Source organism: Capricornis sumatraensis, chromosome 8 (genome assembly GCF_032405125.1).
Source record: "Capricornis sumatraensis isolate serow.1 chromosome 8, serow.2, whole genome shotgun sequence".
Taxonomy (NCBI): domain Eukaryota; kingdom Metazoa; phylum Chordata; class Mammalia; order Artiodactyla; family Bovidae; genus Capricornis; species Capricornis sumatraensis.
Genome location: NC_091076.1, coordinates 62,414,072 through 62,438,172, shown reverse-complemented (window position 1 = coordinate 62,438,172; position 24,101 = coordinate 62,414,072). Strand labels below are relative to the sequence as shown.

The 24,101-nt window shown below is 38.3% G+C and overlaps 1 protein-coding gene across 2 annotated transcripts in view; it reads left to right on the top strand.

Moving 5' to 3' along the window:
* BCAS3 (BCAS3 microtubule associated cell migration factor) overlaps positions 1–24,101 on the top strand; it is a 589,830-nt gene that overhangs the window by 299,720 nt on the left and 266,009 nt on the right. For both annotated transcript variants that reach the window (XM_068975810.1, XM_068975809.1), the window contains 2 exons: positions 1,426–1,622; positions 7,613–7,710. In XM_068975810.1, coding sequence (XP_068831911.1) covers positions 1,426–1,622; positions 7,613–7,710 — 295 coding nt within the window. The remainder of the gene's footprint in view (positions 1–1,425; positions 1,623–7,612; positions 7,711–24,101) is intronic.

Genomic DNA, 24,101 nt, shown 5'->3' with positions numbered 1-24,101 from the left:
ACTGTCCTTCGCTTCAACTTTTCAATTAGAAAAAGGGGTAATGTGTGCTGTCAGTGTGAAAGTATACACAATATGTTTGTACCGCACACAACAGGCGGATGAGCTGGAACATCTGGCCATCGCCTCAGTGAAATTGCACAGGCATCTGTTTACCTCTCGGCTCTGTGACACTGATGGTTTTGAGCTTAAAATACACAGCATGCTTTATCTGTGGCCTCATTTATGTTGCTGAGTACAACTCCTTGAATGAGAAATCACTGTCCTAAATCTGAGTCGTTTTCTCCCCATGATTAGCGGGAATGTGGATATTGTTCCAAGACTATGATGCTTTTGCCCTTTAGGACTTTACAAACACAGAGCTGCACTCCGTGAACCTTTTCAGTTGTGTTTTGTTAAGAATTAATCACCACAATCAGAGAAATGTGATTAAATATAAAAGAACTCAGGGCAACACTAAGGCCCATGGGAAGTCAGTTCTATGAACTGTGTATATAGACGTGGATGTAGCAATTATAAGACATTGAGAAATACCGTCTCACCAAAGGTTTGCATATTTAGTCTCTTATTCAAGTCACTAGTTTATAAAATCACATGCTTATTTTTAGCTTTTACCGCATGTCCTCCTCTCTGCTTTGTCTAATATTGGCAACATTCCCTGCCTCTTCCATAGAGCATGAAATTCATAAAGCATTTTGGTATTACTGTTCCGCAGCATTTAAAATACCTATGTCAACATTCATGGGAGCTGAGGAAACACTGTAGTTAAGAAATGGTATTTCTGAAGACAAATCTAGTTTGAGAGAAAATTTGTAATCCTGTCTTCTTTTAAAAGTGAATTTGGGGGAATTTGGGGGGAAGTATACGAAATACTATAATATTTAATTGTGGAAAGAAACTGGCTGTGAGTGTTAAATTATTTCAGACCTTTTCTTTTCCTTGGATACTTCAAGAACAACTTCACATTTGGTATGAGCTTAATCCTCAGTGAAGGAATTACTTTTAATATGTGGATTGTCAAGTGTAGTGTTCATTGCATGCCCACAGAGTGATAAGGACTGTCTAATATTTGTGAAATAGGTAGTCCTTAGGCAGCCGACACTAGGTGTATGAGGCAGGCAACTGGTCCTTTTATATCCGTATGATTTTTGTATTGTGTATGGGGTGTGTGTGTTTGTTTATACGCATACAAACACTAAATGAATTTTTATTATATTATGACAAACCAGTAGATGGATGTAGTGGATGTCTATACAGGCTGCCGTGGTCACAGCTTTCTGATTGTGGATGATACCCTCTTCTTCTCCCACTAGGTTAAGATGGGCTTCTTGGAGAATGTGAGTGTTCAGAGATGAGATGGGGGGATCATGAAAGGCTCTCAGAGGGAGGTCATGATACATCTCAATCATGATTCCTGATCTGTTCCAGGTAGAAATTGTAACGCATACTGGACCCCACAGACGTCTGTGGATGGGTCCACAGTTCCAGTTCAAAACCATCCATCCCTCAGGCCAAACCACAGTCATATCATCCAGTTCATCTGTGTTGCAGTCTCATGGTCCAAGTGATACTCCACAGCCCCTTTCGGATTTTGATACAGATGATCTTGACCTCAACAGTCTCAGGTAAGAAATAAGAGCTAGAGCGTGATTTGACCAGATTAATAAGTTCATTTGTAGTGAACATCTTGCATAATCTTTACATTTCCCTCTTTTGCACTGTATCATGTTGCAGAACACATGCACTGTAGCTTGCGATTCATTATTAATCACTGGGGGTCTTATGTGAGATCTCATCACCTTCAATAAATATTTGTGTTCCAGATTGTACTTTTCTGGATCGAATATTCAGTGCACTTTTAAAAGCCATTCTATTTTATGTTGCCTTTCTCATATTTCTGATTATCCTCTATCTCTGTGTTTTCATCATATATATTCTTTGATCCTCACTTGTGAGAATCAGTATACAAAGTTTACAAAGTATGCTTTTTATTTTTAGGGGTTTGTTTTAAACATAATTGAGAACTTTTTGACTTCTGCAACTTAAGTTTGCTTAGCAATTTAATTTGTTATACCAAGACTTGACATATCAAGGTACTGATGAATGGCCCAGTCTAATGCAATATGATTTCCTTTCTTTGTGTTCTTTTCAGAAAAATTTCTACATTATATGTTTATCTGAATCTAAAATAACCCTCTCACTTTTTTCTTGCATCTCTTTTTAAAAAAATTGTTTGAAAAATGTGTTCCAATCATATGTTGGGAATATGTTTTTATTCTACTTCTTTGTCAACATTAGTAATAAATTTTTATACTGTAAGTATACAAATATATAACAGATTTTTATTCTTTGTTAAGGGAAAGCTGTTGTAGAGGTGAATTAGGACTAGTTTCTTCTTTCTGTTCAGTCGCTAAGTCGTGTCCAAATCTTTGCGACCCCATGGACTGCAGCACACCAGACTTCTCTGTCATTCACTATCTCCTGGAGTTTGCTCAAATTCACATCCATTGAGTTGGTGATGCCATCCAACCATCTCATCCTCTTTAAGAACAACTCATGTAATGCTTCCTGGGTGGCACTAGTGGTGAAGAACCCATCTGCCAATGCAGGAGACATAAGAGACCCAGGTTCGATCCCTGGAAATGTTCCCTGGAGGGGGAAATGGCAACTTCCTCCTGTATTCTTGCCTGGAGAATCCCCTGGACAGTGGAGCCTGGTGGGCTGCAGTTTGTAGGGCTGCAGAGAGTCAGACACGACTGAAGTGACTTAGCACACATGCACAGGTAATGAAACATGCCTCCTGTAATACTTTTTCAAGTATTTTAGTTTTTTATTTTAATTTGCTTTCCTTGTTTATTTCTTCACTTTTTTTCCCCCTCTCTTTTGGGTCTATTATATTTTCTTCAGCTTTCTAGAAATAGAACTTTATTAAGTTATGAGGCAACTCAGTGGATGCTGCACCATTTTTCACAGATATCAGTTATAAAGTATGATCCATTTTCAGGAAGTCAAGCAGAGTCAGTTCTCAGCTTAGTGATTCAGTGCATATTCATCTGTTTTTGTAGGTTATTCTGTTATTTAAATAGTAATAAAATGGACCTATAAAACTATGTTTATTCTCTTTACTATTTACAAGATTCTCAGCGACCACCCCCCCCCCCCTTTTTTTTTTCCTGATGACTGTCACCTGCTGTTCTGATAAGAGTCTGTCCTTTTTCTTTGGAGAACATCTCCAGCTCTGTACACCCAGCTCTGTTCCTTTGAGTTTTTAAAATTTTTATTTATTTGGCTGTGCTGAGTTTTAGTTGCTGCATGCAGGATCTTTATTTGTAGCATACAAACTCTTAGCTGTGGCATGTGGGAATTAGTTCCCTGAATAGGGATTGAACCCAGGCCCCCTGCATTGGGAGCGCAGAGTCCCAGCTGCTGAACCACCAAGGATGGGCCTGTTCCTTTGTTTTGGACCTCCTCTGGCTTTCTTTGTTACCCATTACTTCAGATGCAGGTCTTTGTCTAGGAGCTCTCTATCTTGCTGCTTCAGACAGAGCTTTATTCCTGAAATCCTTCTAGAATTTTCCTCAGGGACTTTTCCTTTTTCTTATACTACAAAGCTCCTGGTATTTATCTTTAAATTGTTTATATCCTATTTGCTGGGCATATGTAAATATTAGAAACCTTTATATTAGTCCTAGGTTTATAATTTTGTTGTATTTTGCTTGCAGTTTATATTTAAAATTTTGAGCATATAGGCCCTTGGTTAAGATCTTAACCCCATTAGAACACAATTTTGGTGAAAAATTCAGATTTATGTCACATTATTTCAATTACATGTCCTGTTTAGTACCATTTCCTGCCCAGCATCCAATTAGAAATCCCACTCCTGATAGTCTCCTCATCTCTGTGCACTATCACTTTATCCTGGCTCCTTACGTCTGGTTCTACCATTCTTTCGGCTTATGTACAATGGCATTATGGCTGCTGATCTTACTTTCTCCTTTAAATTGTGAAGTCTTGTTTAGATTTTTCGGTGCAACTGGCCCTTCACATTCAGTGCCTTCTTTACCCCAGATCACTGAGAATCAATATGATGCTGGGATAGTCTGCCTCCCTGTATCCTAACCAAAATGGCAACTGTCAGGTGTGTTGTTGGCTGTCATATCCATAAGGGAATCAGGCATGGCTAACCTCGATGTTGTTTCATCACTCAGTTGTGTCTGACTCCTTTATGATCCCATGGTCAATAGCCCACCAAGATCGTCTGTCCGTGGGATTTGCCAGGCCAGTATGCTGCAGTGGGTTGCCATTTCCTTCTCCAGGGGATCTTCCCGACCCAGGGATCGAATCCATGTCTCGTGCATTGGCAGGTGAATTCTTTACCACTGAGGCACCAGGGAAGCCTGGCTAATCTCATAGCAGCTCCTTATTTGGAATAGGGATATAACATGAAGAAAAAGGTCAATGAAATATTTATGAATAGACCTGAGAAATAGATAATGTAAAAGAAACTGAGATATAAAACCTAGTTTTCCATTCGAGGTTAGCTCCTGGGAAATCAACTTCATTTCATTTTTTCATCTAGTTAATTAATACATCCATTGTTTGATACATTTTATATATGTATGTTGTGATCTTTCTGTGTGAGAACATTTAACTTCTACTCTTTTAGCAAACTTCAATATTATCAAAACCATAGTTACTGTGTGATACGTTAGATTCTCACACTTTAATCATGTTATTTTAAATGATATGTAATTAATATAATATAAAACACAGTGTACAGTTCAGTGGTTTTAGTATAGTCACTATGTTTTGCTGCATCCTCCTAATTCTGGGACATTTTCATCACCCCTACCAGTTTGTTTTTATTTTTGTATTTTTTTTTTAATGGAAACATTAAAGCATATATAAAATTTGTAAAATTAAGAAGGATAGACTAAACCCCTGTGTATCTGTTGCCTGGTTTCAGTACATCAGTTCTTGGCCAACCTTCTTTCAGCTATCCCAAACCACACTCCACCCACGACCCTGGTTAATTCAGAAACTCCAGTGCTATAAATTGAGTTAATAATAGGAAATTTATTAGCCCACAGAAGTTATTTAGACTGGGAGGTAGCTTTAATTTGCATGCACTGAGCATATCTAACAGGCTAGCTGCTTGTTTTTCATTAAGACCTAGAAAACAGCTCTCCTAGAAACTTCAAGTAAATTCCTCTTTTCTTACTGGCCCACATTTGCTTAGACCCACTCATTGCAGACCTAATTAATCTCACCATGAGATGATGGGATCACCATGACTGGCTTGGGAGAATAAGCTGATACAGAAGGGCTGCTGGGTAGTACGCCACTAGAGCAGTGATCAGTGACCAGCATTTCCAACTTCCACTGCTAGGCCAAGTGCATGGTTCGCCCCCCTCCTATTTCTTCCTTCCGTACAACAAACACGTATACATTCCTCCTGTGCTTTCAGTGAGGATCCTTTTTCTACAGTCCATAATTGAAATGTCAGGCTTCTGTAATGTCTTATCGTGCTTATCAACTTCTTATCTTCATCAGTATCCTCTGTAAACTCTATGCATAAGCCAAATCATGCTCGTCAAGATGACCTGCATTTATCATGCTTGGCTACAAATCCAAGGGTTTGCTTTTTCTGCTTCTGTGTTTAAAGGGATCTTCTTGCTCCTTTGCATATAAATACATCATTCTAACACTGTATAGAGGTCCAACTTCTGTTCCAGCTCCACAAGATCCCCTCACTCTGCTGTGTACCATGCATTCATTCCCTCATTTCCTCTTTTCGAGCTTTTATTCGCTGTTTCATTCATTTTCACACTAGTTTTCCTTGGCATCAGTTTTGAATGCTCATGTGCTATACCATATATCTGCACACAGACTTTGCATTTTGTGTTTTGTTTTTGCTTGTTCCTAAAATCCTACTGACACATAACTAATACTCAACAAATACCTATTGAATGAATGCATTGCCAAAAAATACACACTTAGACTATTATAGTAAGTCTTTATTCCTTTAAGTTGCCTGGGCCTCTCAGCTCTTTTAGCCATACAGAAATCCTTCAGTGAATAGTACAGAAATACAGCTGGAACTAGACTCTTAGCTTTAATAGATTTACCATTCCCAAGCAACTTAAACTCATATGTAGTAAATTGCAATTTTGCTGACATTCTAATTGATATCTTACATGCTAATTAGTGATATTGTGGAGATAACTCAGTTAGAGTGTAGAGATTTTAGCTAACCCCCTGGCAGCCACATCCCAACACAGCTGGGTTACCCTATGTTGTTGTTCAGTCGCTAAGTCATATCCGACTCTTGCGACCCCATGGACTGCAGCACGCCAGGCTCCCCGTCCTTCACTATCTCCTGAACTTTGCTCAAACTCATGTCCATTGAGTTGATGATACCATCCAACCATCTCATCCTCTGTCACCCCCTTCTCCTCCTGCCCTCAATCTTTCCCAGAATCAGGGTCTTTTCAAATGAGTCAGTTCTTCACATCATGTGGTCAAAGTATTGGAGTTTCAGCTTCAACATCAGTCCTTCCAATGAATATTCAGGACTGATTTCCTTTAGGATGGACTGGTTTGCTCTCCTTTCAGTCCAAGGGACTCTTTAGAGTCTTCTCCAGAACCACAATTCATAAGCATCAATTCTTTGGCACTCAGCCTTTTTTATGGTCCACCTCTCACATCGGTACATGACTACTGGGAAAACCATAGCTTTGACTTTATGGTCCTTTGTCGGCAAAGTGATGTCTCTGCTTTTTAATATGCTGTCTAGGTTTGTTATCCTATGCTTGTGGCCATATGTAAAATATTTTTCTTTAAAGATTTTAAGGGAGTGGCTCAAATTTTTGCATCAATTGATGTCATTTAAGGAAGGCAACGATTCTATTCATGAATTTGAAGATTCTTAAAAACTCTTCATCTCCCTTTTTTTTAACCTTTTATTTTGTATTTGAGTGTAACTAAAATATAGTTGTGATAGTTTCAGGTGCACAGCAAAGCAACTCAGTCATACATACACATGTATCCATTCTCTGCCAAACTCCACTTCCATCAACTCTGAGCGCAGTTTCCCATGCTATACAGTAGGCTGTCATTAGTTATCTGGTTTATACATTGTATGTATGTCAGTCTCTCTCAACTCATCCCACTTCTCCTTTCCCACGTTGGTGTCTATATACTTGTTCTCTTCGTCTGTGTCTCTACTTCTGCTTTGCAAATAACTTCCTACGTACCATTTTTCTAGATTCCACATATACTTTTCAAATGCCAAAGGGTTCGGCATAATTTGTTTTGGGTCTTCTCTCGTTCCATTTCATTTGTCCCTTTGTAAATGAATATCCGTTTTTTAATCCCTTGTTTAAAAGCTGTTGAAAACCACACAAAGAGAAGAAGGGGTCCAGAGTGTAGAGAATACTGTGCTTTAAGTCTTTTGAAAGAACCTTAAGGACTACATTTTACCCATTTGCCTTGTTTTAGAGTGAATGGTTCTTTAATGGACTGCACTATTCCAGCATTGCTGATTTAAGGTCTGTTGTAGCATGGGACAGTTTTGATGCTGGTAACATGTGAATTAAACTCAATTGCATTGCAGGATCCAGCCAGTCCGCTCTGACCCAGTCAGCATGCCAGGGTCATCCCGTCCAGTGTCTGATCGAAGGGGAATTTCCACCGTGATTGATGCTGCCTCAGGTAGAAGACCACATACAAAATGTTTAATGGCTTTTTTTCCCATGCGTTTTAAACTTCTTTTCTTGCAAATGTAGATACTGTATATTTCTTGCCATCTTTCTCTTCTTTTGGGGAAGGAGGGTGAGGAGGGATGGCTGCATGTGAGCGAGCAAGTGTGTGTGCACATGAGTGTGGCAAGTTGCGTGTGTGTCTGTGTATTAAAACAATACTGTGCCTACATTTGTTGCTAAACACCATGCGTTTAAATATTGTTAAGGTTGGTGAATGATACCATGGAGTTGGCACTTGATTAACTGTAATGAACACAGTATTGAAGGCTACAGGGTTGATGACTGTTTTTGCCTTTGATCTCTCAAATGTGGAGAAGCAACCTTGACAGAGAACGTAAATACAATATATGGATTCAATTTACTCAACCTGTTGAGTATCAGAGTGCCTGATCTGTGGAAGCGGAGAGTCCAACTGCTATAGCTTAAATGGCTTTATTATTGAAAGCATGAAGTTTAGAAATTCATTAACTTAAGTCCGTCTATCACAGTTATTAACTGCCTATCCCTGGAACCAAGCCACAAATATGTATCATTGGTACCTGGAAATAGGTCTTTGCCTCTATAGGTGATGGTTGCTAAATTAATATTGTAAAATTGTTTTCGGCCCCATCTGCCAAATAACAGAACTGTTTTCCATGATACATTTTCTCATCTCTAAATGCAGTGATAACAAAACTAAGGACAGTGATGCTTTCTGTATGGCGCAGCTGTGGCACATCTGAAACTAGCATACAGCAGGGTTTCATCAAAAAAAGTCTCTTACAAGTAGAATTATTAAACACCCGGCATTAGTCAAACAGTTGAGTCAGAGAGGATTTTAATCTATAGCAATTTCAAAATCCCTGGAGACAGCTGATCTGATTGAGGCTTAAACTGTGAAAGAAAATGGAAACAAACACAAAACTGATTTGTGAAGGCCACTTTAAAAAGACCAAAGCTTCTGTTTCTGATTCTGTCTCTGGATTTTTCGAAGTTTGAAAGCTGATGGGTTTTGTACTTTTTCTTAGCTTCCTGATCTGTTTGTCAGTGGATTGCACTTTGTGTCTGATCGCATGGTCCACGTTGAGGGCTGTGCTTTCATTCTTAGTGTAAACTTGTATTTTAGAGGGCTCGTACTTGTTCCTCAGCTTTACCTTGGCAACCAGGGTTGTCCCCTGGAAACAAGCACAGTAATATCTAAGGTCCCTAGACTTGCACTGCAAGAGATATTGAGATAGGTGACTTAATAAATCTTTTTGATAGTTTCGGTCTGAGAATGCTTAACAGATCCTGTTCATATGGAATTATCATTTACAACTGTGAATCCTGGAAATGATATATTTTAACCTGAAGTGTTTTATTCAAGATTACAGTAGCAGGCTTTGTTGATTGGGGGTTTTGTTTTTTTTATATTATTCAACTGCCATATTATTAATGTCTTAGAGTCAAGTAACTGGCCATTGGTCAGATGAAATGCATGTCACTAAAGCAGTTACCATGTGTATTATTAAATGTGCCATATTCAATGCTATAGTCTGGGGAAAGACTGTATATATCATATAGCACTATCTCAACTTTAGCTCTTTATAAAATTCTCTCATGCCACGGAGAGGAACTTCAGTGAACTAATGATTCCATAATTTTGTTTAACTCTGCTGCAAGAAGAGTTTCCTGTTGATGTTTGCGTAAGGAATAGATCTTACGTCTTTGATTTATCAACACTTAGATTTCTATCAGTGAAACACATAGCAGTTTCTCGGATATTGTTCTCCCAACTCTGAGCCTCTGCTTGACTTGTCTTTACTTCTTGGCGACTAAGTTCCATTATTTTTCTCAGCCTGTTTTCATGCAGAAAATCATTAGCCCCTTTCAGAATGACAGCCAGAGCAATGAACTGTGTGTGCTTTCTCTAGCTGAGCTAAAGAAGCACCGTAGATGAGGAATTAGACTTCTGTGAGTTATTCTCCACCTCTCCAATGGTCTGGATCTCTTTCATTGATCACATGTTTTAAGTGGGTGGATAATATTTTGTTGGCAAAACTTCATCTATTTTGTCTAGTGGGGCCACTATTGTAACAGTGTTACTTTTCTATTGATTTAACAAGATAAACTATAAATGATTTGCGTTCTTTTTTAAAACTTTATTTTATTGACGTGCAGTTGATTTACCATGTAGGGTTAATTTCTGCTGTACAGCCAAGTGATTCAGTTGTACATTTATTTTCTTTTTCATATTCTTTCCCACTGTGGTTTATCGCAGGATATTGACTACAGTTCCCTGTGCTGTGCAGGAGGACTTTGTTGTTTATCCATTCTATATATAATAGTTTGCATCTGCTAATCTCAAACTCTGATTTGGGTTCTTTATGAAGAGAGGTTTATAGGGAAATTCTGTTTTAGATTCCTCTATTAAAAAGAGTCTAGTTGCTCCTGAACCAGGAAATACGTCTCTGATTATGACCCATGCCTTGGAGTCAGCTGCTTGTTATGAAGATGCTAATCTGGAGTTTTGGTTGCCTTTGCTTAGAGAGGTATGACCAGTGTGGCGCCTCCTCTTATCAGAGTTCATTGCTTTGTGTCTTACCTTTAAACAATTTATACAACTGAACATATTGTCTTTTTAATTGTTTCTGTGGCAGACTTTGTAGTTATCCCTTTATTTTAGTGACAGCTCTTGCTCTGTCTAAACTAGTGGTGGTGTAATTATTTTTCATCAAATTAATTTTCAAAGGAGTAGAATTTAAAAATATAACTTGATATGATCAGATCTTCTGATGGCTGTGACCATTTTCAAAGTGAAAATATTATTTACACCTTGGATCTGTATGTTCTGCTTTCAGTATCTGTGTGTCCCGTAGTGTTACTCTGCTGAAACGAAAATCAACAAGACATTGTGCCACTCTTGCTAGCAAATTCTTAAAAAGACTTGATTAGGTAGTATGTTTTGCTTTACTCCTTCACATAGACATGTATTAACCTAGACTACAAGTTTTTCACTTATTAACTTTGATGATTTAGGCATAGTGTAAATTCTATACCTTTAGGTACCTGTGAACCAGTTTCTTGCTGTCTCTGTATATATGTATATTTTAGACTCAACAGATCTATAATTGTTTTATATGTAGATGTTACTTCCCATGACATGTTTCCTCTGATCTTTGGAGACTGAAAAAAAATACTACCATGCCTCAGATTTCGAAGTTAATTGTCAGAGGTTCCCTTCTTGTCTAAGGAGAATGCCATTCTGGAAGTGGACTTCATAGATTTACCTATACACACAGGCTACCCAGAAAAATGAGATCTGAAGGAACTGCTCCATTTTTCCTATCCAGCTGATTACCATCAGTGTCTGAATCAGACAGTATTTCTAGACAACACGTGTCATGGATTACTTCCTTTTTTCCCCTTTGTACTTTTCTTTTGGTTAAGTATCTAAGAATTTCTTCCTTGGTTTGTCCTTTATAACATGTGTCCTTCTTTTGTTAAAGGTGTAGGGCTGAAAGAGGGGGAGAAAAGGTAGAAACAGTGTCAGCATCCTGCTCAAACTTTGTTTCCCACATTGGTGGCTGAAGTTCTTGTTCCAAGATGTGCAGGCTGTATAACTTGTTGGATAACTTAATAACCACTCTAATTGCTTGTGAGTCATCCACACAAAGAGCCTAGAAAGATCTGGTTCATCCTAAGTTTGTTTGTCCTCGTTTGTAGTTTTACTATGGAAATTGGTGTTTACCAAGAAAGAACTCAAAGCAACTGAGATTTAAAGACAAACTTATGCCCCACTTGTATGAAGAGCAGACATCTTTGTCAGACTCTACTAAAGTAAACATTTTATAGAGAAAATGTTATTAGAAGTGGTGAGAGCAGCTTGGGTGTACATTCCTGAGCAGATGACAGAAGGGGAAGGGAAGCTGTGACAGAGCAGTAAAACAAGTTCTTATTTTTTCTAGCAGGCTTTGATACATAAGATATTGGTGCAACATCACACTCCACTAAATAGGGACAAAGTTGCAGATCTGGTATTTGTTGCTGTTCTTTTTTTCTGTACAACTGGAGTCATCTAAATGATTTCTAAGGACTTAATTAACTCAGGCTTTCAGCACCCAGTTCTTGCAGATATCTAAATAATTTGTTTGCTTGAAGAAAATCCAAACTGGTTTGATTTTATTGATTTTTGAATGATCAACTGTGCCTACTTTGTGTATTTGGCATTTGTACATCAGACCTTAAAAAGATTATACCTATTAGAAAAATATGGTTGAGTAGACAACAAGGGTATTATTCTAGCAGTCTAATCTCTGCTGGAGAGATATTCTTATGGAGGCATGCTTTTATCTTACAGAGATTTCTCTGATGCACTCGGGGAACTATATTCTTCAGGGCTATATTTCATGAATCTATAGTTGCCATTCCAGTCTGAGGCATACAAACTTTGTTATTGTATCTTAAAGCCATCAGGGGCATAAGAGATGCTGGTGGTAAGAGCAAAGGGATTTATAAGAAACACCATTCAGTCTACCGTGGTGAGGTCACTTAGCTCCATGATTTCATAACTAGAACAGGTGATAGACACCATGGTGTTATAGTCATGGTCTTGAACTCTTGCTGAAACCTTCAACAAGTCATGTTTCCTACCTAGCCATTCTTCTCTGCCTCTGTGAAAAGAATTTAAGGGACTTCCCTCATGGTCCAGTGGTTAAGATTCCCATTTTCCACTGCAGTGGCCACAGGTTCAATCCCAGATCAGGGAATAAGACCCCACATGCCATGCAGGATGGCCAAAAGACTGAGAAAAAATACAAAAAAGAATTTGTTTCCTTTTATAAAAATTTGCTGTACATTTTTGGGCAGCAATATGGTCAAATTATTTCCTAAAATAATTCCCAAATATGAAGGCTATAAAGTTCTTTTGAAATGTTGAGCTATTTCTTCGAATAGATGATATGGTTTTCATTTAATAGAGTTCCAGATAGTCTTTGTGATTATAAGGTGACGAAAACTCCAGGCATACTTGTACCTTGGGTATTCAAAGCCTTTGTGGAATCAATAAGAGGATTAGGGATGAGGGTGAAATTAAAAGAAGGCTTAGTCCTGACCTGTGAACAGAGTCCCTTAGAGGGGGAAAAAGGAGGTCAGTAATTTTACTGTGACACTATTTATACTTTGAACAGTAAATATTCAAACTAAGATAATTAAGATTGGCTTTTTCATTAGAAAAGAGGAAGTCTGTGCCTTATTTCAGCTCTCATCTAGTGAACACCTACTGCCTCTATAGAATCAAAAGTAAATTATAGAGATTAAGAACATAGGGAAAAGAGTTGATTTCCCATCACAAAAGTGCTCAGTCACATATCTCTCCTCCTGATTTAAATACTCCTCTCATTCTTCTTTCTAATATTTATAGGATGTTAGAAGATGAAATTCAAGTTAACAGTGTGGAAAATTTTAGCTCAGCACAATTAAGGAAAAAATGATTGCCCCACTTGAAGATGAAGAAACTGTAAACAGAAGTAGAAGAAGCTGTTGGGAAAGTTTTTTTCTGATGACACATTGCTTCTTTGAATAAATCTTTGTGTCAGCTGAAACCTCGCCTTGGCTTTCTCTGTTGCGAGCACCAAATCTATGACATGACTTTCCTAAGCGTTTGGAGAAGGAATTGATGGAATCCTCCCTAATGTTGATATACCAGGGTACCACATATTTACATGAGACTTTTGGGCCAAAAGACCCAACTTTTCTTTTTTGTACCGTTATTGCTACATCTTTAATACAAGGCTGGACTGTTTATGTAGTCTGTTGCCTGAGACTGTGGTGGCAGAGGGACAATATTGGGGGCAGTATTAGAATTTGTTTAAGTCTGAACCGGGGATTCCATTTGTCTTAGTGACATTAGTGTCAAACTGTTAGTGCCACACTATTTTAAATTGTGTCCAAGAGCCTGAGAGGCTTATGCTTATAGGTGCCATCTATAAACTTAGAAACAAACAAAGGAGCCTCTCTCCATTGACTGTGTAAGCCCAGTGAGCAATTAAAAAGCAGCCTGGGACCTCACCCAGGCAACTAGTCGGAACCAGAGCTCGTGGTATTCCCCTGGATATTGTAGAAAACTGTCAGAGAAAAACTAAAGCAAATAATCAAAGTGGAAATAATTGTTCCTGGGAACAGTTTTGTTTTTGAAGCTTGAGGCAGTGGAAGGAATAGTGACTAGTCACTTACAGATCTTTGGTTCTAGTCTCTGCTCTGCCTGGAACTAGCTCTTTAAGAAATGGCTTCAAAACCCAAGGCTTGCTTCTATAAAATGAAGAAAAGAATTGAAGTAGGTTATTTGCAAAGTTCCTTCTAGCTTGAAAAATTGATACGTCTATACTTTAGATCATCTTTGAAGGATTTTTTTAAATTAAGGTACAGTTTACATATAGCAAAAATGCACATATCTTAATCATACAGCTTGATCAGTTTTTATACCCAGACAATCACCACTCAGATCAAAGTTAGAATATTTTCATCATTTCAGAAAGTTCCTTTATTCCTCCTCCAGTCAAGACTACCTTTGACCCAGACTATGACTTTTATCATCGTAAATCAGCTTTGTTTATATTGAATCTCAAGTAAATAGAATCATTCTGTACATTCTCTTGCATCTGGCTTCTTTTACTTAAGTTAATGTTTTTGAGACTCATTCAAGTATTACATGTGTCACTAGGTCATTTTTTTACATTGCAGCATAGTTTGAATATAACACAGTTTATGTATCCATTACTCTGTTGTTTTTAGCTTTTGGCATATTATTAATAAAGCTGCTATAAAGTTTGCTGTATAAGTCTTTTTTTGACATAATCATTCATATCTTCAGGGAATGTACATAGGATTGGAAGTGCTGGCTCAGAAGGTAGGCATGTGTTTAGCTTTATTAGCAACTGCCAAGGAAGTATTCCAAAATGACTATACCATTTTTTTCATTCTTAACAGCAATGTGTGAGCCATTCTAGTGACCGTAAACTGTGGTCTTAATTTGCTTTTCTCTGATGAATACTGATACTGTGCACCTTGCATATACTTACTAGAGATTTGGATATCTTTTGCAATGTATTTGTGAAGTCTTTCACCAGTTTTTATGGGGTCTGTTGTCTGTTGAGTTTCAGGGTTTCTTTACTCTGGTTAAGGCTTTTTGTTGGATATTTTGCCAGTATGTCCTTTCAATTCATTGCCCTTTCACTTTCTTATTGGTGTTTTTTGACAGGCAGAAATACATTTTTTCCATTGTCTTTCCTTTTATGTGTTTCAGTGCTTTTCCTTAGTAACTATATGGTTTCGGCTTTTGCATTTAGTCTATGAATCTTTTCAAATTATTTTTTATTATGAGATGAGGCAAGGATCAAGGTTCAGTTTCTTCCAGATAAGTGCGTTCCAGCACTGTTCATCAAAAAGATCTTTCCCCCAGTGAATTTTGACAATGCTTTTTTAAAAAATCATATTTTTCTTGGATTATCTATTTTCTTCCATACACACACACACACACACACACACACACACACACACACACACCCCTGTCTTTTATACCACTATCATACTATCTTAATAACTAGCCTTTTAGTAAGTTTTGAAATATAACAAATTAATGTCTCTACTTTTTCCTTTAGTCGTTTCTTGGCTATTCTAGAATATAAAATATAGATTAATGTATATCTTTACATTTCCATGCACGTACATATGCACACACATACCAGCAGATGGTGTGGTCCATGGACCTCTCTGAAAGTGTCCAATACACTTCCAAGGGGTCAGTGAGTTAAAACTATTTTTATAAATATGAATTCATTTTTTGTCTTTTTTTGCCATCTTGACATTTAGTATAGATGGTGCTGAAGCACTAGTATATAAACCTGATGACATCTTAGCATGGTAAAAAGCAGTGGCACCAAACTATGCCCATAGCAGATGCAACTCACTCATAGTTTAAAAAAAAAAAGATATAGTTACTTAAGGCTTGCTTTGATACAGTAAACATTATTAATTTTACTAAACTTTAGAAGCTAATAAATTTTATTAAATTTTCATGTTTGTATACTTTTTATGTTCTATATATCATAATTGAATTAATGTACACTAGTTGTCCAATGGCGCCCCACTCCAGTACTCTTGCCTGGAAAATCCCATGGATGGAGGAGCCTGGTGGGCTGCAGTCCATGGGGTTGCTAAGAGTCGGGCATGACTGAGTGACTTCACTTTCGCGTTTCACTTTCATGCATTGGAGAAGGAAATGGCAACCCACTCCAGTGTTCTTGCCTGGAGAATCCCAGGGACAGAGGAGCCTAGTGGGCTGCCATCTGTGGGGTCGCACAGAGTCAGACACAACTGAAGCGACTTAGCAGCAGTTGTCTTGAGGGAATTGCGCTTGTGTGTTTGTTTTGCACTGAACTAGCAACTGTTTTCATGGAATGCCATTTTACTTAAAAGAAAAACTGAAACTTCGTTCATTCAGACATTGGTATTTGGTAGAAATTTTCTCAAAAATGAACAAAGTAAGCCTGTCATTAAAAAAAAAACAATCTGACAAATATTTACTAGCAATGATAAAATTCTAGTCTTCAGTTGAAAATTAGAAATTTGGAAACCATGTATCCACCAGTCTGCATAACAGGTCCCATACTTAAACACATTTCTGATGAGATAGGTGGTGATACTACCTAGTATGGTATTTTATGTCATAAAATAAGTCAACGTTTGGAAGATATGCAGTATTTTCCAGATGACTGGTCTTATAAAATTACGTATGGTAATGGACTCATTTCAAGTGCAAGATAGAACAAAGGATTTTAATATGACAGACTGCAGAAGTTAATTAATAATATAATAATAATATATTATGGTTTCTGATATTATTGTAACTAACACATTAAGTGTTCTATCAGGGAAGAATATCCCCAGAATCTGAAAAGACTCAGAATATGAATACGTGCAATCCTTTTCCAATTCCTACATCAATAGATGGAGAAAAAGCATTTGACAAAATCCAATATTCATTCATGATGGACTCACATCAAAGTGGGTGTAAGAGAAGCATAATAAAGGCCAGTTTTGAGAAACCCTCCAGTTACATATTCAGTGGTAAAAAGCTGAAAGTCTTTCCTTTAAAATCAGGAACAAGACAAGGATCCCCACTCGCTCTTACCACTTCTATTCAACATAGTATTGGAAGTCCCAGCCACAGACATCAGACAAGAAAAAGAATTTAAAAGCATCCAAGTTGGAAGGGAAGAAATAAAACTGTCACTGTTTGCAGATTACATGATACTATATATGAAAAAACTTAAAGTCTCCATCAAAAAACTATAACTAATAAATGAATTCAGTGAAGTTATAGGATACAAGATTAATATACAGAAATATGTTGCTTATTCTATATAATAATGAACTATAGAGAAATTAATGAAACAATTTAGAATTGGATTAAAAGTAATTAAATGCCTAGAAATAAATTTAACCAATGATATGACTATAGTGGTTAATATCCAAAACATACACATAGCACTTACAACTTAATATAAAAACCCAATTTAAAAATGGCAATAATTAGCCTCCAATAAAAATAAATAAATTAATTTTTTTAAAAAAGAAAAAAAATGTGCAGAAGACCTGAATAGGCATTTTCCCAAAGAAGACATACAGATAGTCAACAACCACATGAAAAGAAGCTCAGCATTGCTATCAAAATGTGAGTCGCTCAGTTGTGTCCAACTCTGTGCCATCCCATGGACTGTAGCCCGCCAGCCTTCTCAGTCCGTGGGATTCACCACGCAAGAATACTGGAGTAGGTTGCCGTGCCCTTCTCCCTGGATTCCAGACCCAGAGATCGAATCCAGGTCTCCTGCATTGCAGGCAGATTCTTTACTGTCTGAGCCACCAGAGATCAAAGGAGACGTTCAAATCAAAACCACAGTGCGATATCATCTCACAGCTTTCAGAAAGGCTATCAGTGAAAAATCTAGTCAACCAGTAACAAATGTTGGTGATAATATAGAGAAAAGGGCACCCAAGTGGACTGCTGGTGGCATTGTGGTTTGGTGCAGCCACTACAAAAATGGTATATATTCCAGAGAAAACTAAGAATAGAACTGATCCAGAGGTTCTACTCCTGAGTATATATCTGAAGAAATGAAAATACTAATTCAAAAAGATACATGAACCTCAATGTTCATAGTAGCATTATTCACAGTAATCAAGGGAGAGAAGCAGCCTAATTGCCCATCAACAGATGAATGGATAACGAAGATATAGTATGTATGTACAACGGAATGTGACTCAACCATAATAAAGAATGAAATTCTGCCATTTGCAGAAATGTAGATGAATCTGGAGAGTATTATGCTTAGTGAAATAAGACAGAAAAAGACAAACGTGTATATTATCACTTATATGTGGAATCAAAAAACAAGACAAATGAATGTATATAACAAAACAAAATTAGACTCACAGAGATTAAAATAGTGGTTACCAGTAAAGAGAGGGAAAGGGAAATGGGCAAGATAGAGGGCAGTTCAGTTCAGTTCAGTCGCTCAGTCATGTCCGACTCTTTGCGACCCCATGAATCACAGCACACTAGGCCTCCCTGTCCATCACCAACTCCCAGAGTTCATTCAGACTCACGTCCATCGAGTCAGTGATGCCATCCAGCCATCTCATCCTTTGTCATCTCCTCCTCCTGCCCCCAATCCCTCCCAGCATCAGAGTCTTTTCCAATGAGTCAACTCTTCACATGCCGTGGCCAAAGTACTGAAGCTTCAGCTTTAGCATCATTCCTTCCAAAGAAATCCCAGGGCTGATCTCCTTCAGAATGGACTGGTTGGATCTTCTTGCAGTCCAAGGGACTCTCAAGAGTCTTCTCCAACACCACGGTTCAAAACCATCAATTCTTCGGCGCTCTGCCTTCTTCACAGTCCAACTATCACATCCATACATGACCACTGGAAAAACTATAGCCTTGACTAGACAGACCTTAGTCAGCAAAGTAATGTCTCTGCTTTTGAATATGCTATCTAGGTTGGTCATAACTTTTCTTCCAAGGAGTAAGCGTCTTTTAATTTCATGGCTGCAATCACCATCTGCACTGATTTTGGAACCCAAAAAAATAAAGTCTGACACTGTTTCCACTGTTTCCCCATCTATTTCCCATGAAGTGATGAGACCAGATGCCATGATCTTCGTTTTCTGAATGTTGAGCTGTAAGCCAACTTTTTCGCTCTCCTCTTTCACTTTCATCAAGAGGCTTTTTAGTTCCTCTTCACTTTCTGCCATAAGGGTGGTGTCATCTGCATATCTGAGGTTATTGATATTTCTCCCGGCAATCTTGATTCCAGCTTGTGTTTCTTCCAGTCCAGCGTTTCTCATGATGTACACTGCATATAAGTTAAATAAGCAGGGTGACAATATACAGCCTTGACATACTCCTTTTCCTATTTGGAACCAGTCTGTTGTTCCATGTCCAGTTCTAACTGTTGCTTCCTGACCTGCGTACAGATTTCTCAAGAGGTAGGTGGGTAGATTAAGAGGCACAAATTACTATGGATGAAATAAACAGCAAGTATATAGCCATTATTTTTTAATAAATTTAAATAGAGTATAAAATATTGACTCACCATGTTGTATACCTGAAACTAATATAGTATCATACATCATCAATAAAAATAAAAATTTATGTATTATACCTCAAAAACAGAAAGGATGACTATCATTATTTGTAATGTTTCAAAATTTAAATTTTAATGGATTAACACATAAATGTTTTCAATATTGATAGACATAATCACATACAAAAGCTCTTTGGATACCTATCTTTAAGCACACAAAACGGTCTTAATTCCCCCAAAACAACCATCATATTTATATAATATATGTACATGTATATATGTATTATATGTGTATCCAAAATCACTGCATTTGGTGACTGCAGCCATGAAATTAAAAGATGCTTACTCCTTGGAAGAGAAGTTAGGCCCAACCTAGATAGCATATTCAAAAGCAGAGACATTACTTTGCCAACAAAGGTCTATCTAGTCAAGGCTATGGTTTTTCCAGTGGTCATGTATGGATGTGAGAGTTGGACTGAAGAAAGCTGAGCGCCGGAGAATTGATGGTTTTGAACTGTGGTGTTGGAGAAGACTCTTGAGAGTCCCTTGGACTGCAAGGAGATCCAACCAGTCCATTCTGAAGGAGATCAGCCCTAGGATTTCTTTGGAAGGAATGATGCTAAAGCTGAAGCTTCAGTACTTTGGCCACCGCATGTGAAGAGTTGACTCATTGGAAAAGACTCTGATGCTGGGAGGAATTGGGGGCAGGAGTAGAAGGGGACGATAGAGGATGAGATGGCTGGATGGCATGACTGACTCGATGGACGTGAGTCTGAGCAAACTCCGGGAGTTGGTGATGGACAGGGAGGCCTAGTGTGCTGTGATTCATGGGGTCGCAAAGAGTCGGACATGACTGAGCGACTAAACTGAACTGATATACACACATATTACAGATTAAATGTATATTCATCTCTACAAAAATTTAGATGAGATTTGAGTCATTTTTCATTGAATCTGTGGGTCAAATTTCGGAGATTTGACATCCTAACAATATGGATTCTTTCAATACATGAATCTTTTATAGCTATCCATTTATTTTGTTGTTTAGTCGCCAAGTCATGTCCAACTCTTTTGCATCATCATAGACTATAGCCTACCAGGCTTTCCGCAGGCAAGAATGCTGGAATGGCTTGCCATTTTCTTCTCCAGGGGATCTTTCCGACCCAGGGATCAAACTCGTGTCTCCTGCATTGGCAGGCAGATTCTTTACCACTGAGCCACCAGGGAAGCCCAGTGGTCTTCTTTAATTTCTCCTGATGTTTGTTAACTTTTAATGTAGAAGTCTTACACATATTTTGTAACATTTATTTCAGTCATTTGATGCTTTAATGCTATAATGAATAGCAGGTTTTGTTTTTCAGGATTTTTCCATAGTATATAGAAGACAATTTGGCGGCGGGGGGGGGGGGGGGGGGTGGTATATTGAACTAGTCTCCAGAATCCTTTATAAATTCATGTATTAATTTTAGTAGATCTGTTTGGATTTTTTGCTCAGCAGTCATGTCATCTACAAATAAAGATGGTTACATTTTTTCCCATCTTTACACCTCATTTCTTTTCCCCCTTATTGTATTTGCTTAGATATCTAGTACATTGAATGGATGGATTAAAAAAAAGCGAGGACAGGGCAAAATAAATAAATAAAGGGCTGAATATTTTGTAAAATTAATTAAAGACATCAACTCCAATTTCAAGTAGGTTAGCTTGCCCCAAGTAGGATAAATACAAAGAAAACAATATCTGTCATATCAGCACCCTAATCCTGAAGTCCACAAATCACAAAGCAATTTTAATTTTCAGCCTACCATGTTTCTTTATTTCTTAGGTTCATATTTGGGTGAGGGTTTAGCATTTTGACAAAGTTAGAATTATTTTTAAGTTTCTTTGACAGTATGAGATACCTGTTTCCCAGTGCTCTATGAGGAATCGTCAGGATGTTTACCATTAGATGGAAGTAAGAAAATGGGGAACTAGTATTTATTTATAAACAGCTATGTGCCCAACCACGTGTTAGGTGTTTTCACATGGTTTATCTCATTTAATCATATTTCATTAGGATCACAGATCCACTTCAGAAATATGCAAAGAGTGGGATTTAAGACACCTAGTTCCTGATACTTAGAAGTACTTAGAGTGCATTATGGTGACACCTCAGAGAAGTCCAAACCTCTTTTTACCCTGCCTGATCAAATATTCATTTCAAAACACTGTATGCTGAAATGAGCCACGTGGGAGTTGAAGAGAATCAACTATTCAGGTGGTGAAAATGTGTGAATGCAGCTGGCAGATGAAGTTCTAGTGTGATGAATTCCCAGCTTGTCCTTATTGCTTCAGGCAACGACTGACAGGCCTGACTGGTCATTGGCTTTCCATTTCTGGCATTGATAGGACTGAAAATACTTAGTGTCACAGATACTTAAAAGCTGTCCCTGTTAGAGTGGATACAAACAGTGCTGGAGGGTCCTTCTTGCATAGAGCTGTAACCAATATGGTCTAGAGTTCTTGACCTGAACCTATAATTATCTGGTTGTTGTAAAGGTGGCTTATTGTTACAGAAAATGCTTATATTCAGAACTTTGGGGCTAAGTTGTGAATGGAGCGAAGGAAAATAGAGGCTTTGTCCCTCTTTTTCTGCTTCCTCGTATTTAAGAGGCTATCATAATAACCGCAGATCAGGGCATTCTTAAAGGATTAGAACATTGTATCTCTTGCATTTTGGGCTGCGTAAGTTTGAATTTTACCTCTGATGCGAAAGTCATGACTTCAGTGTTTGCAGCTTGTGATTTTTCAAATACCAAAATAGAATTTCTTCTCACTGATTCAAATACTTGGATTAAAAGTGCAGCTTAAATCATAACACATTTGAACTTGATCTTTTCCTGCAGCTAAGCATATGCTGAAAAAAAGAAACTGGGTAAGCGGATGTTACAGCATCCATGATCTATGGATGCGAGTCGAAGGTGATGACACTGATAGTAATTCTTAAGTTACTGTTTGTACCAGTGTATGTAAGTCTATTGTGATCAAGATCAACTTGCCATGTGAAAATAGTAGTAGTGCAGTTATAAAAGGACTTCACGGACAATGTGGATCCTGATTGCTGTCACCACTTGGCTTAAGATACCTCTGATGGGCATTACTGGGGGCTTCCTTGGTGGCTCAAGTAGTAAAGAATCTGCCTGCAATGCTGGAGACCCAGGTTCAATCTCTGGGTCAGGAAGATCGCATGAGGAAGGGAATGGCTTACCCATTCCAGTATCCTTGCCTGGAGAATTCCATGGACTAGAGGAGCCTGAAGGGCTACAGTGCATGAAGTTGCAGAGTCTGGGTAGGATGCCTTCAAAAAGAGGGGAAAAGTAATGCCATATAATAGAGGGCTATTTGAAAACAAGGGTCGTCTTTGTATTTCCACATGCGGGGTATTGGTACCTGCCACAGAGCAGACAATCAATATGTGTTGCATTATTGATTTCTGATAAAACATAAGCCTTTAAATATATCACAAAGTATTTAAAACTTAATAATGTTGCATCTTTGGATTCGTTGGATTCATTGGAGAGTATATAACTCCATTGCTAACACTAGCAAGCGGGTACTCTTTCTACCCACTTCTGATGTCTGTGTTCAAGGTCAGGAGGGGCAGCTATGAGGAGATACCCTCGTCCAAGGTAAGGAGCAGTGGCTGCGCTTTGCTGGAGCAGCCATGAAGAGAAACCCAAGTAAGATGCTAGTGTTGTGAGAGGGCATCAGCGGGCAGACACACTGAAATCATAATCACAGAAAACTGGCCAATCTGATCACACAGACCACAACCTTGTATAACTCAGTGAAACTTAGCCATGCCGTGTGGCACCACCCAAGACGGATGGGTCATGGTGGAGAAGTCTGACAGAATGTGGTCCACTGGAGAAGGGAATGGCAAACCACTTCAGTATTCTTGCCTTGAGAACCCCATGAACAGTATGAAAAGGCAAAATGATAGGATACTGAAAGAGGAACTCCCCAGGTCGGTAGGTGCCCAATATGCTACTGGAGATCAGTGGAGAAATAACTCCAGAAAGAATGAAGGGACGGAGCCAAAGTAAAAACAATACCCAGCTGTGGATGTGACTGGTGATAGAAGCAATGTCCGATGCTGTAAAGAGCAATACTGCATAGGAACCTGGAATGTCAGGTCCATGAATCAAGGCAAATCGGAAGTGGTCAAACAGGAAATGGCAAGAGTGAACGTTGACATTCTGGGAATCAGCGAACTAAAATGGACTGGAATGGGTGAATTTAACTCAGATGACCATTATATCTACTACTGTGGGCAGGAATCCCTTACAAGAAATGGAGTAGCCATTGTGGTCAACAAAAGAGTCCGAAATGCAGTACTTGGATGCACTCTCAAATGACAGTGATCTCTGTTCGTTTCCAAGGCAAACCATTCAATATCACGGTAATCCAAGCCAATGCCCCAACCAGTAACACTGAAGAAGCTAAAATTGAATGGTTCTATGAAGACCTATAAGACCTTTTAGAACTAACACCCCAAAAAGATGTCCTTTTCATTATAGGAGACTGGAATGCAAAAGTAGGAAGTCAAGAAACACCTGGAGTAACAGGCAAATTTGGCCTTTGAGTACAGAATGAAGCAGGGCAAAGGCTAATAGAGTTTTGCCAAGAGAATGCACTGGTCATAGCAAACACCCTCTTCCAACAACACAAGAGAAGACTCTACACATGGACATCACCA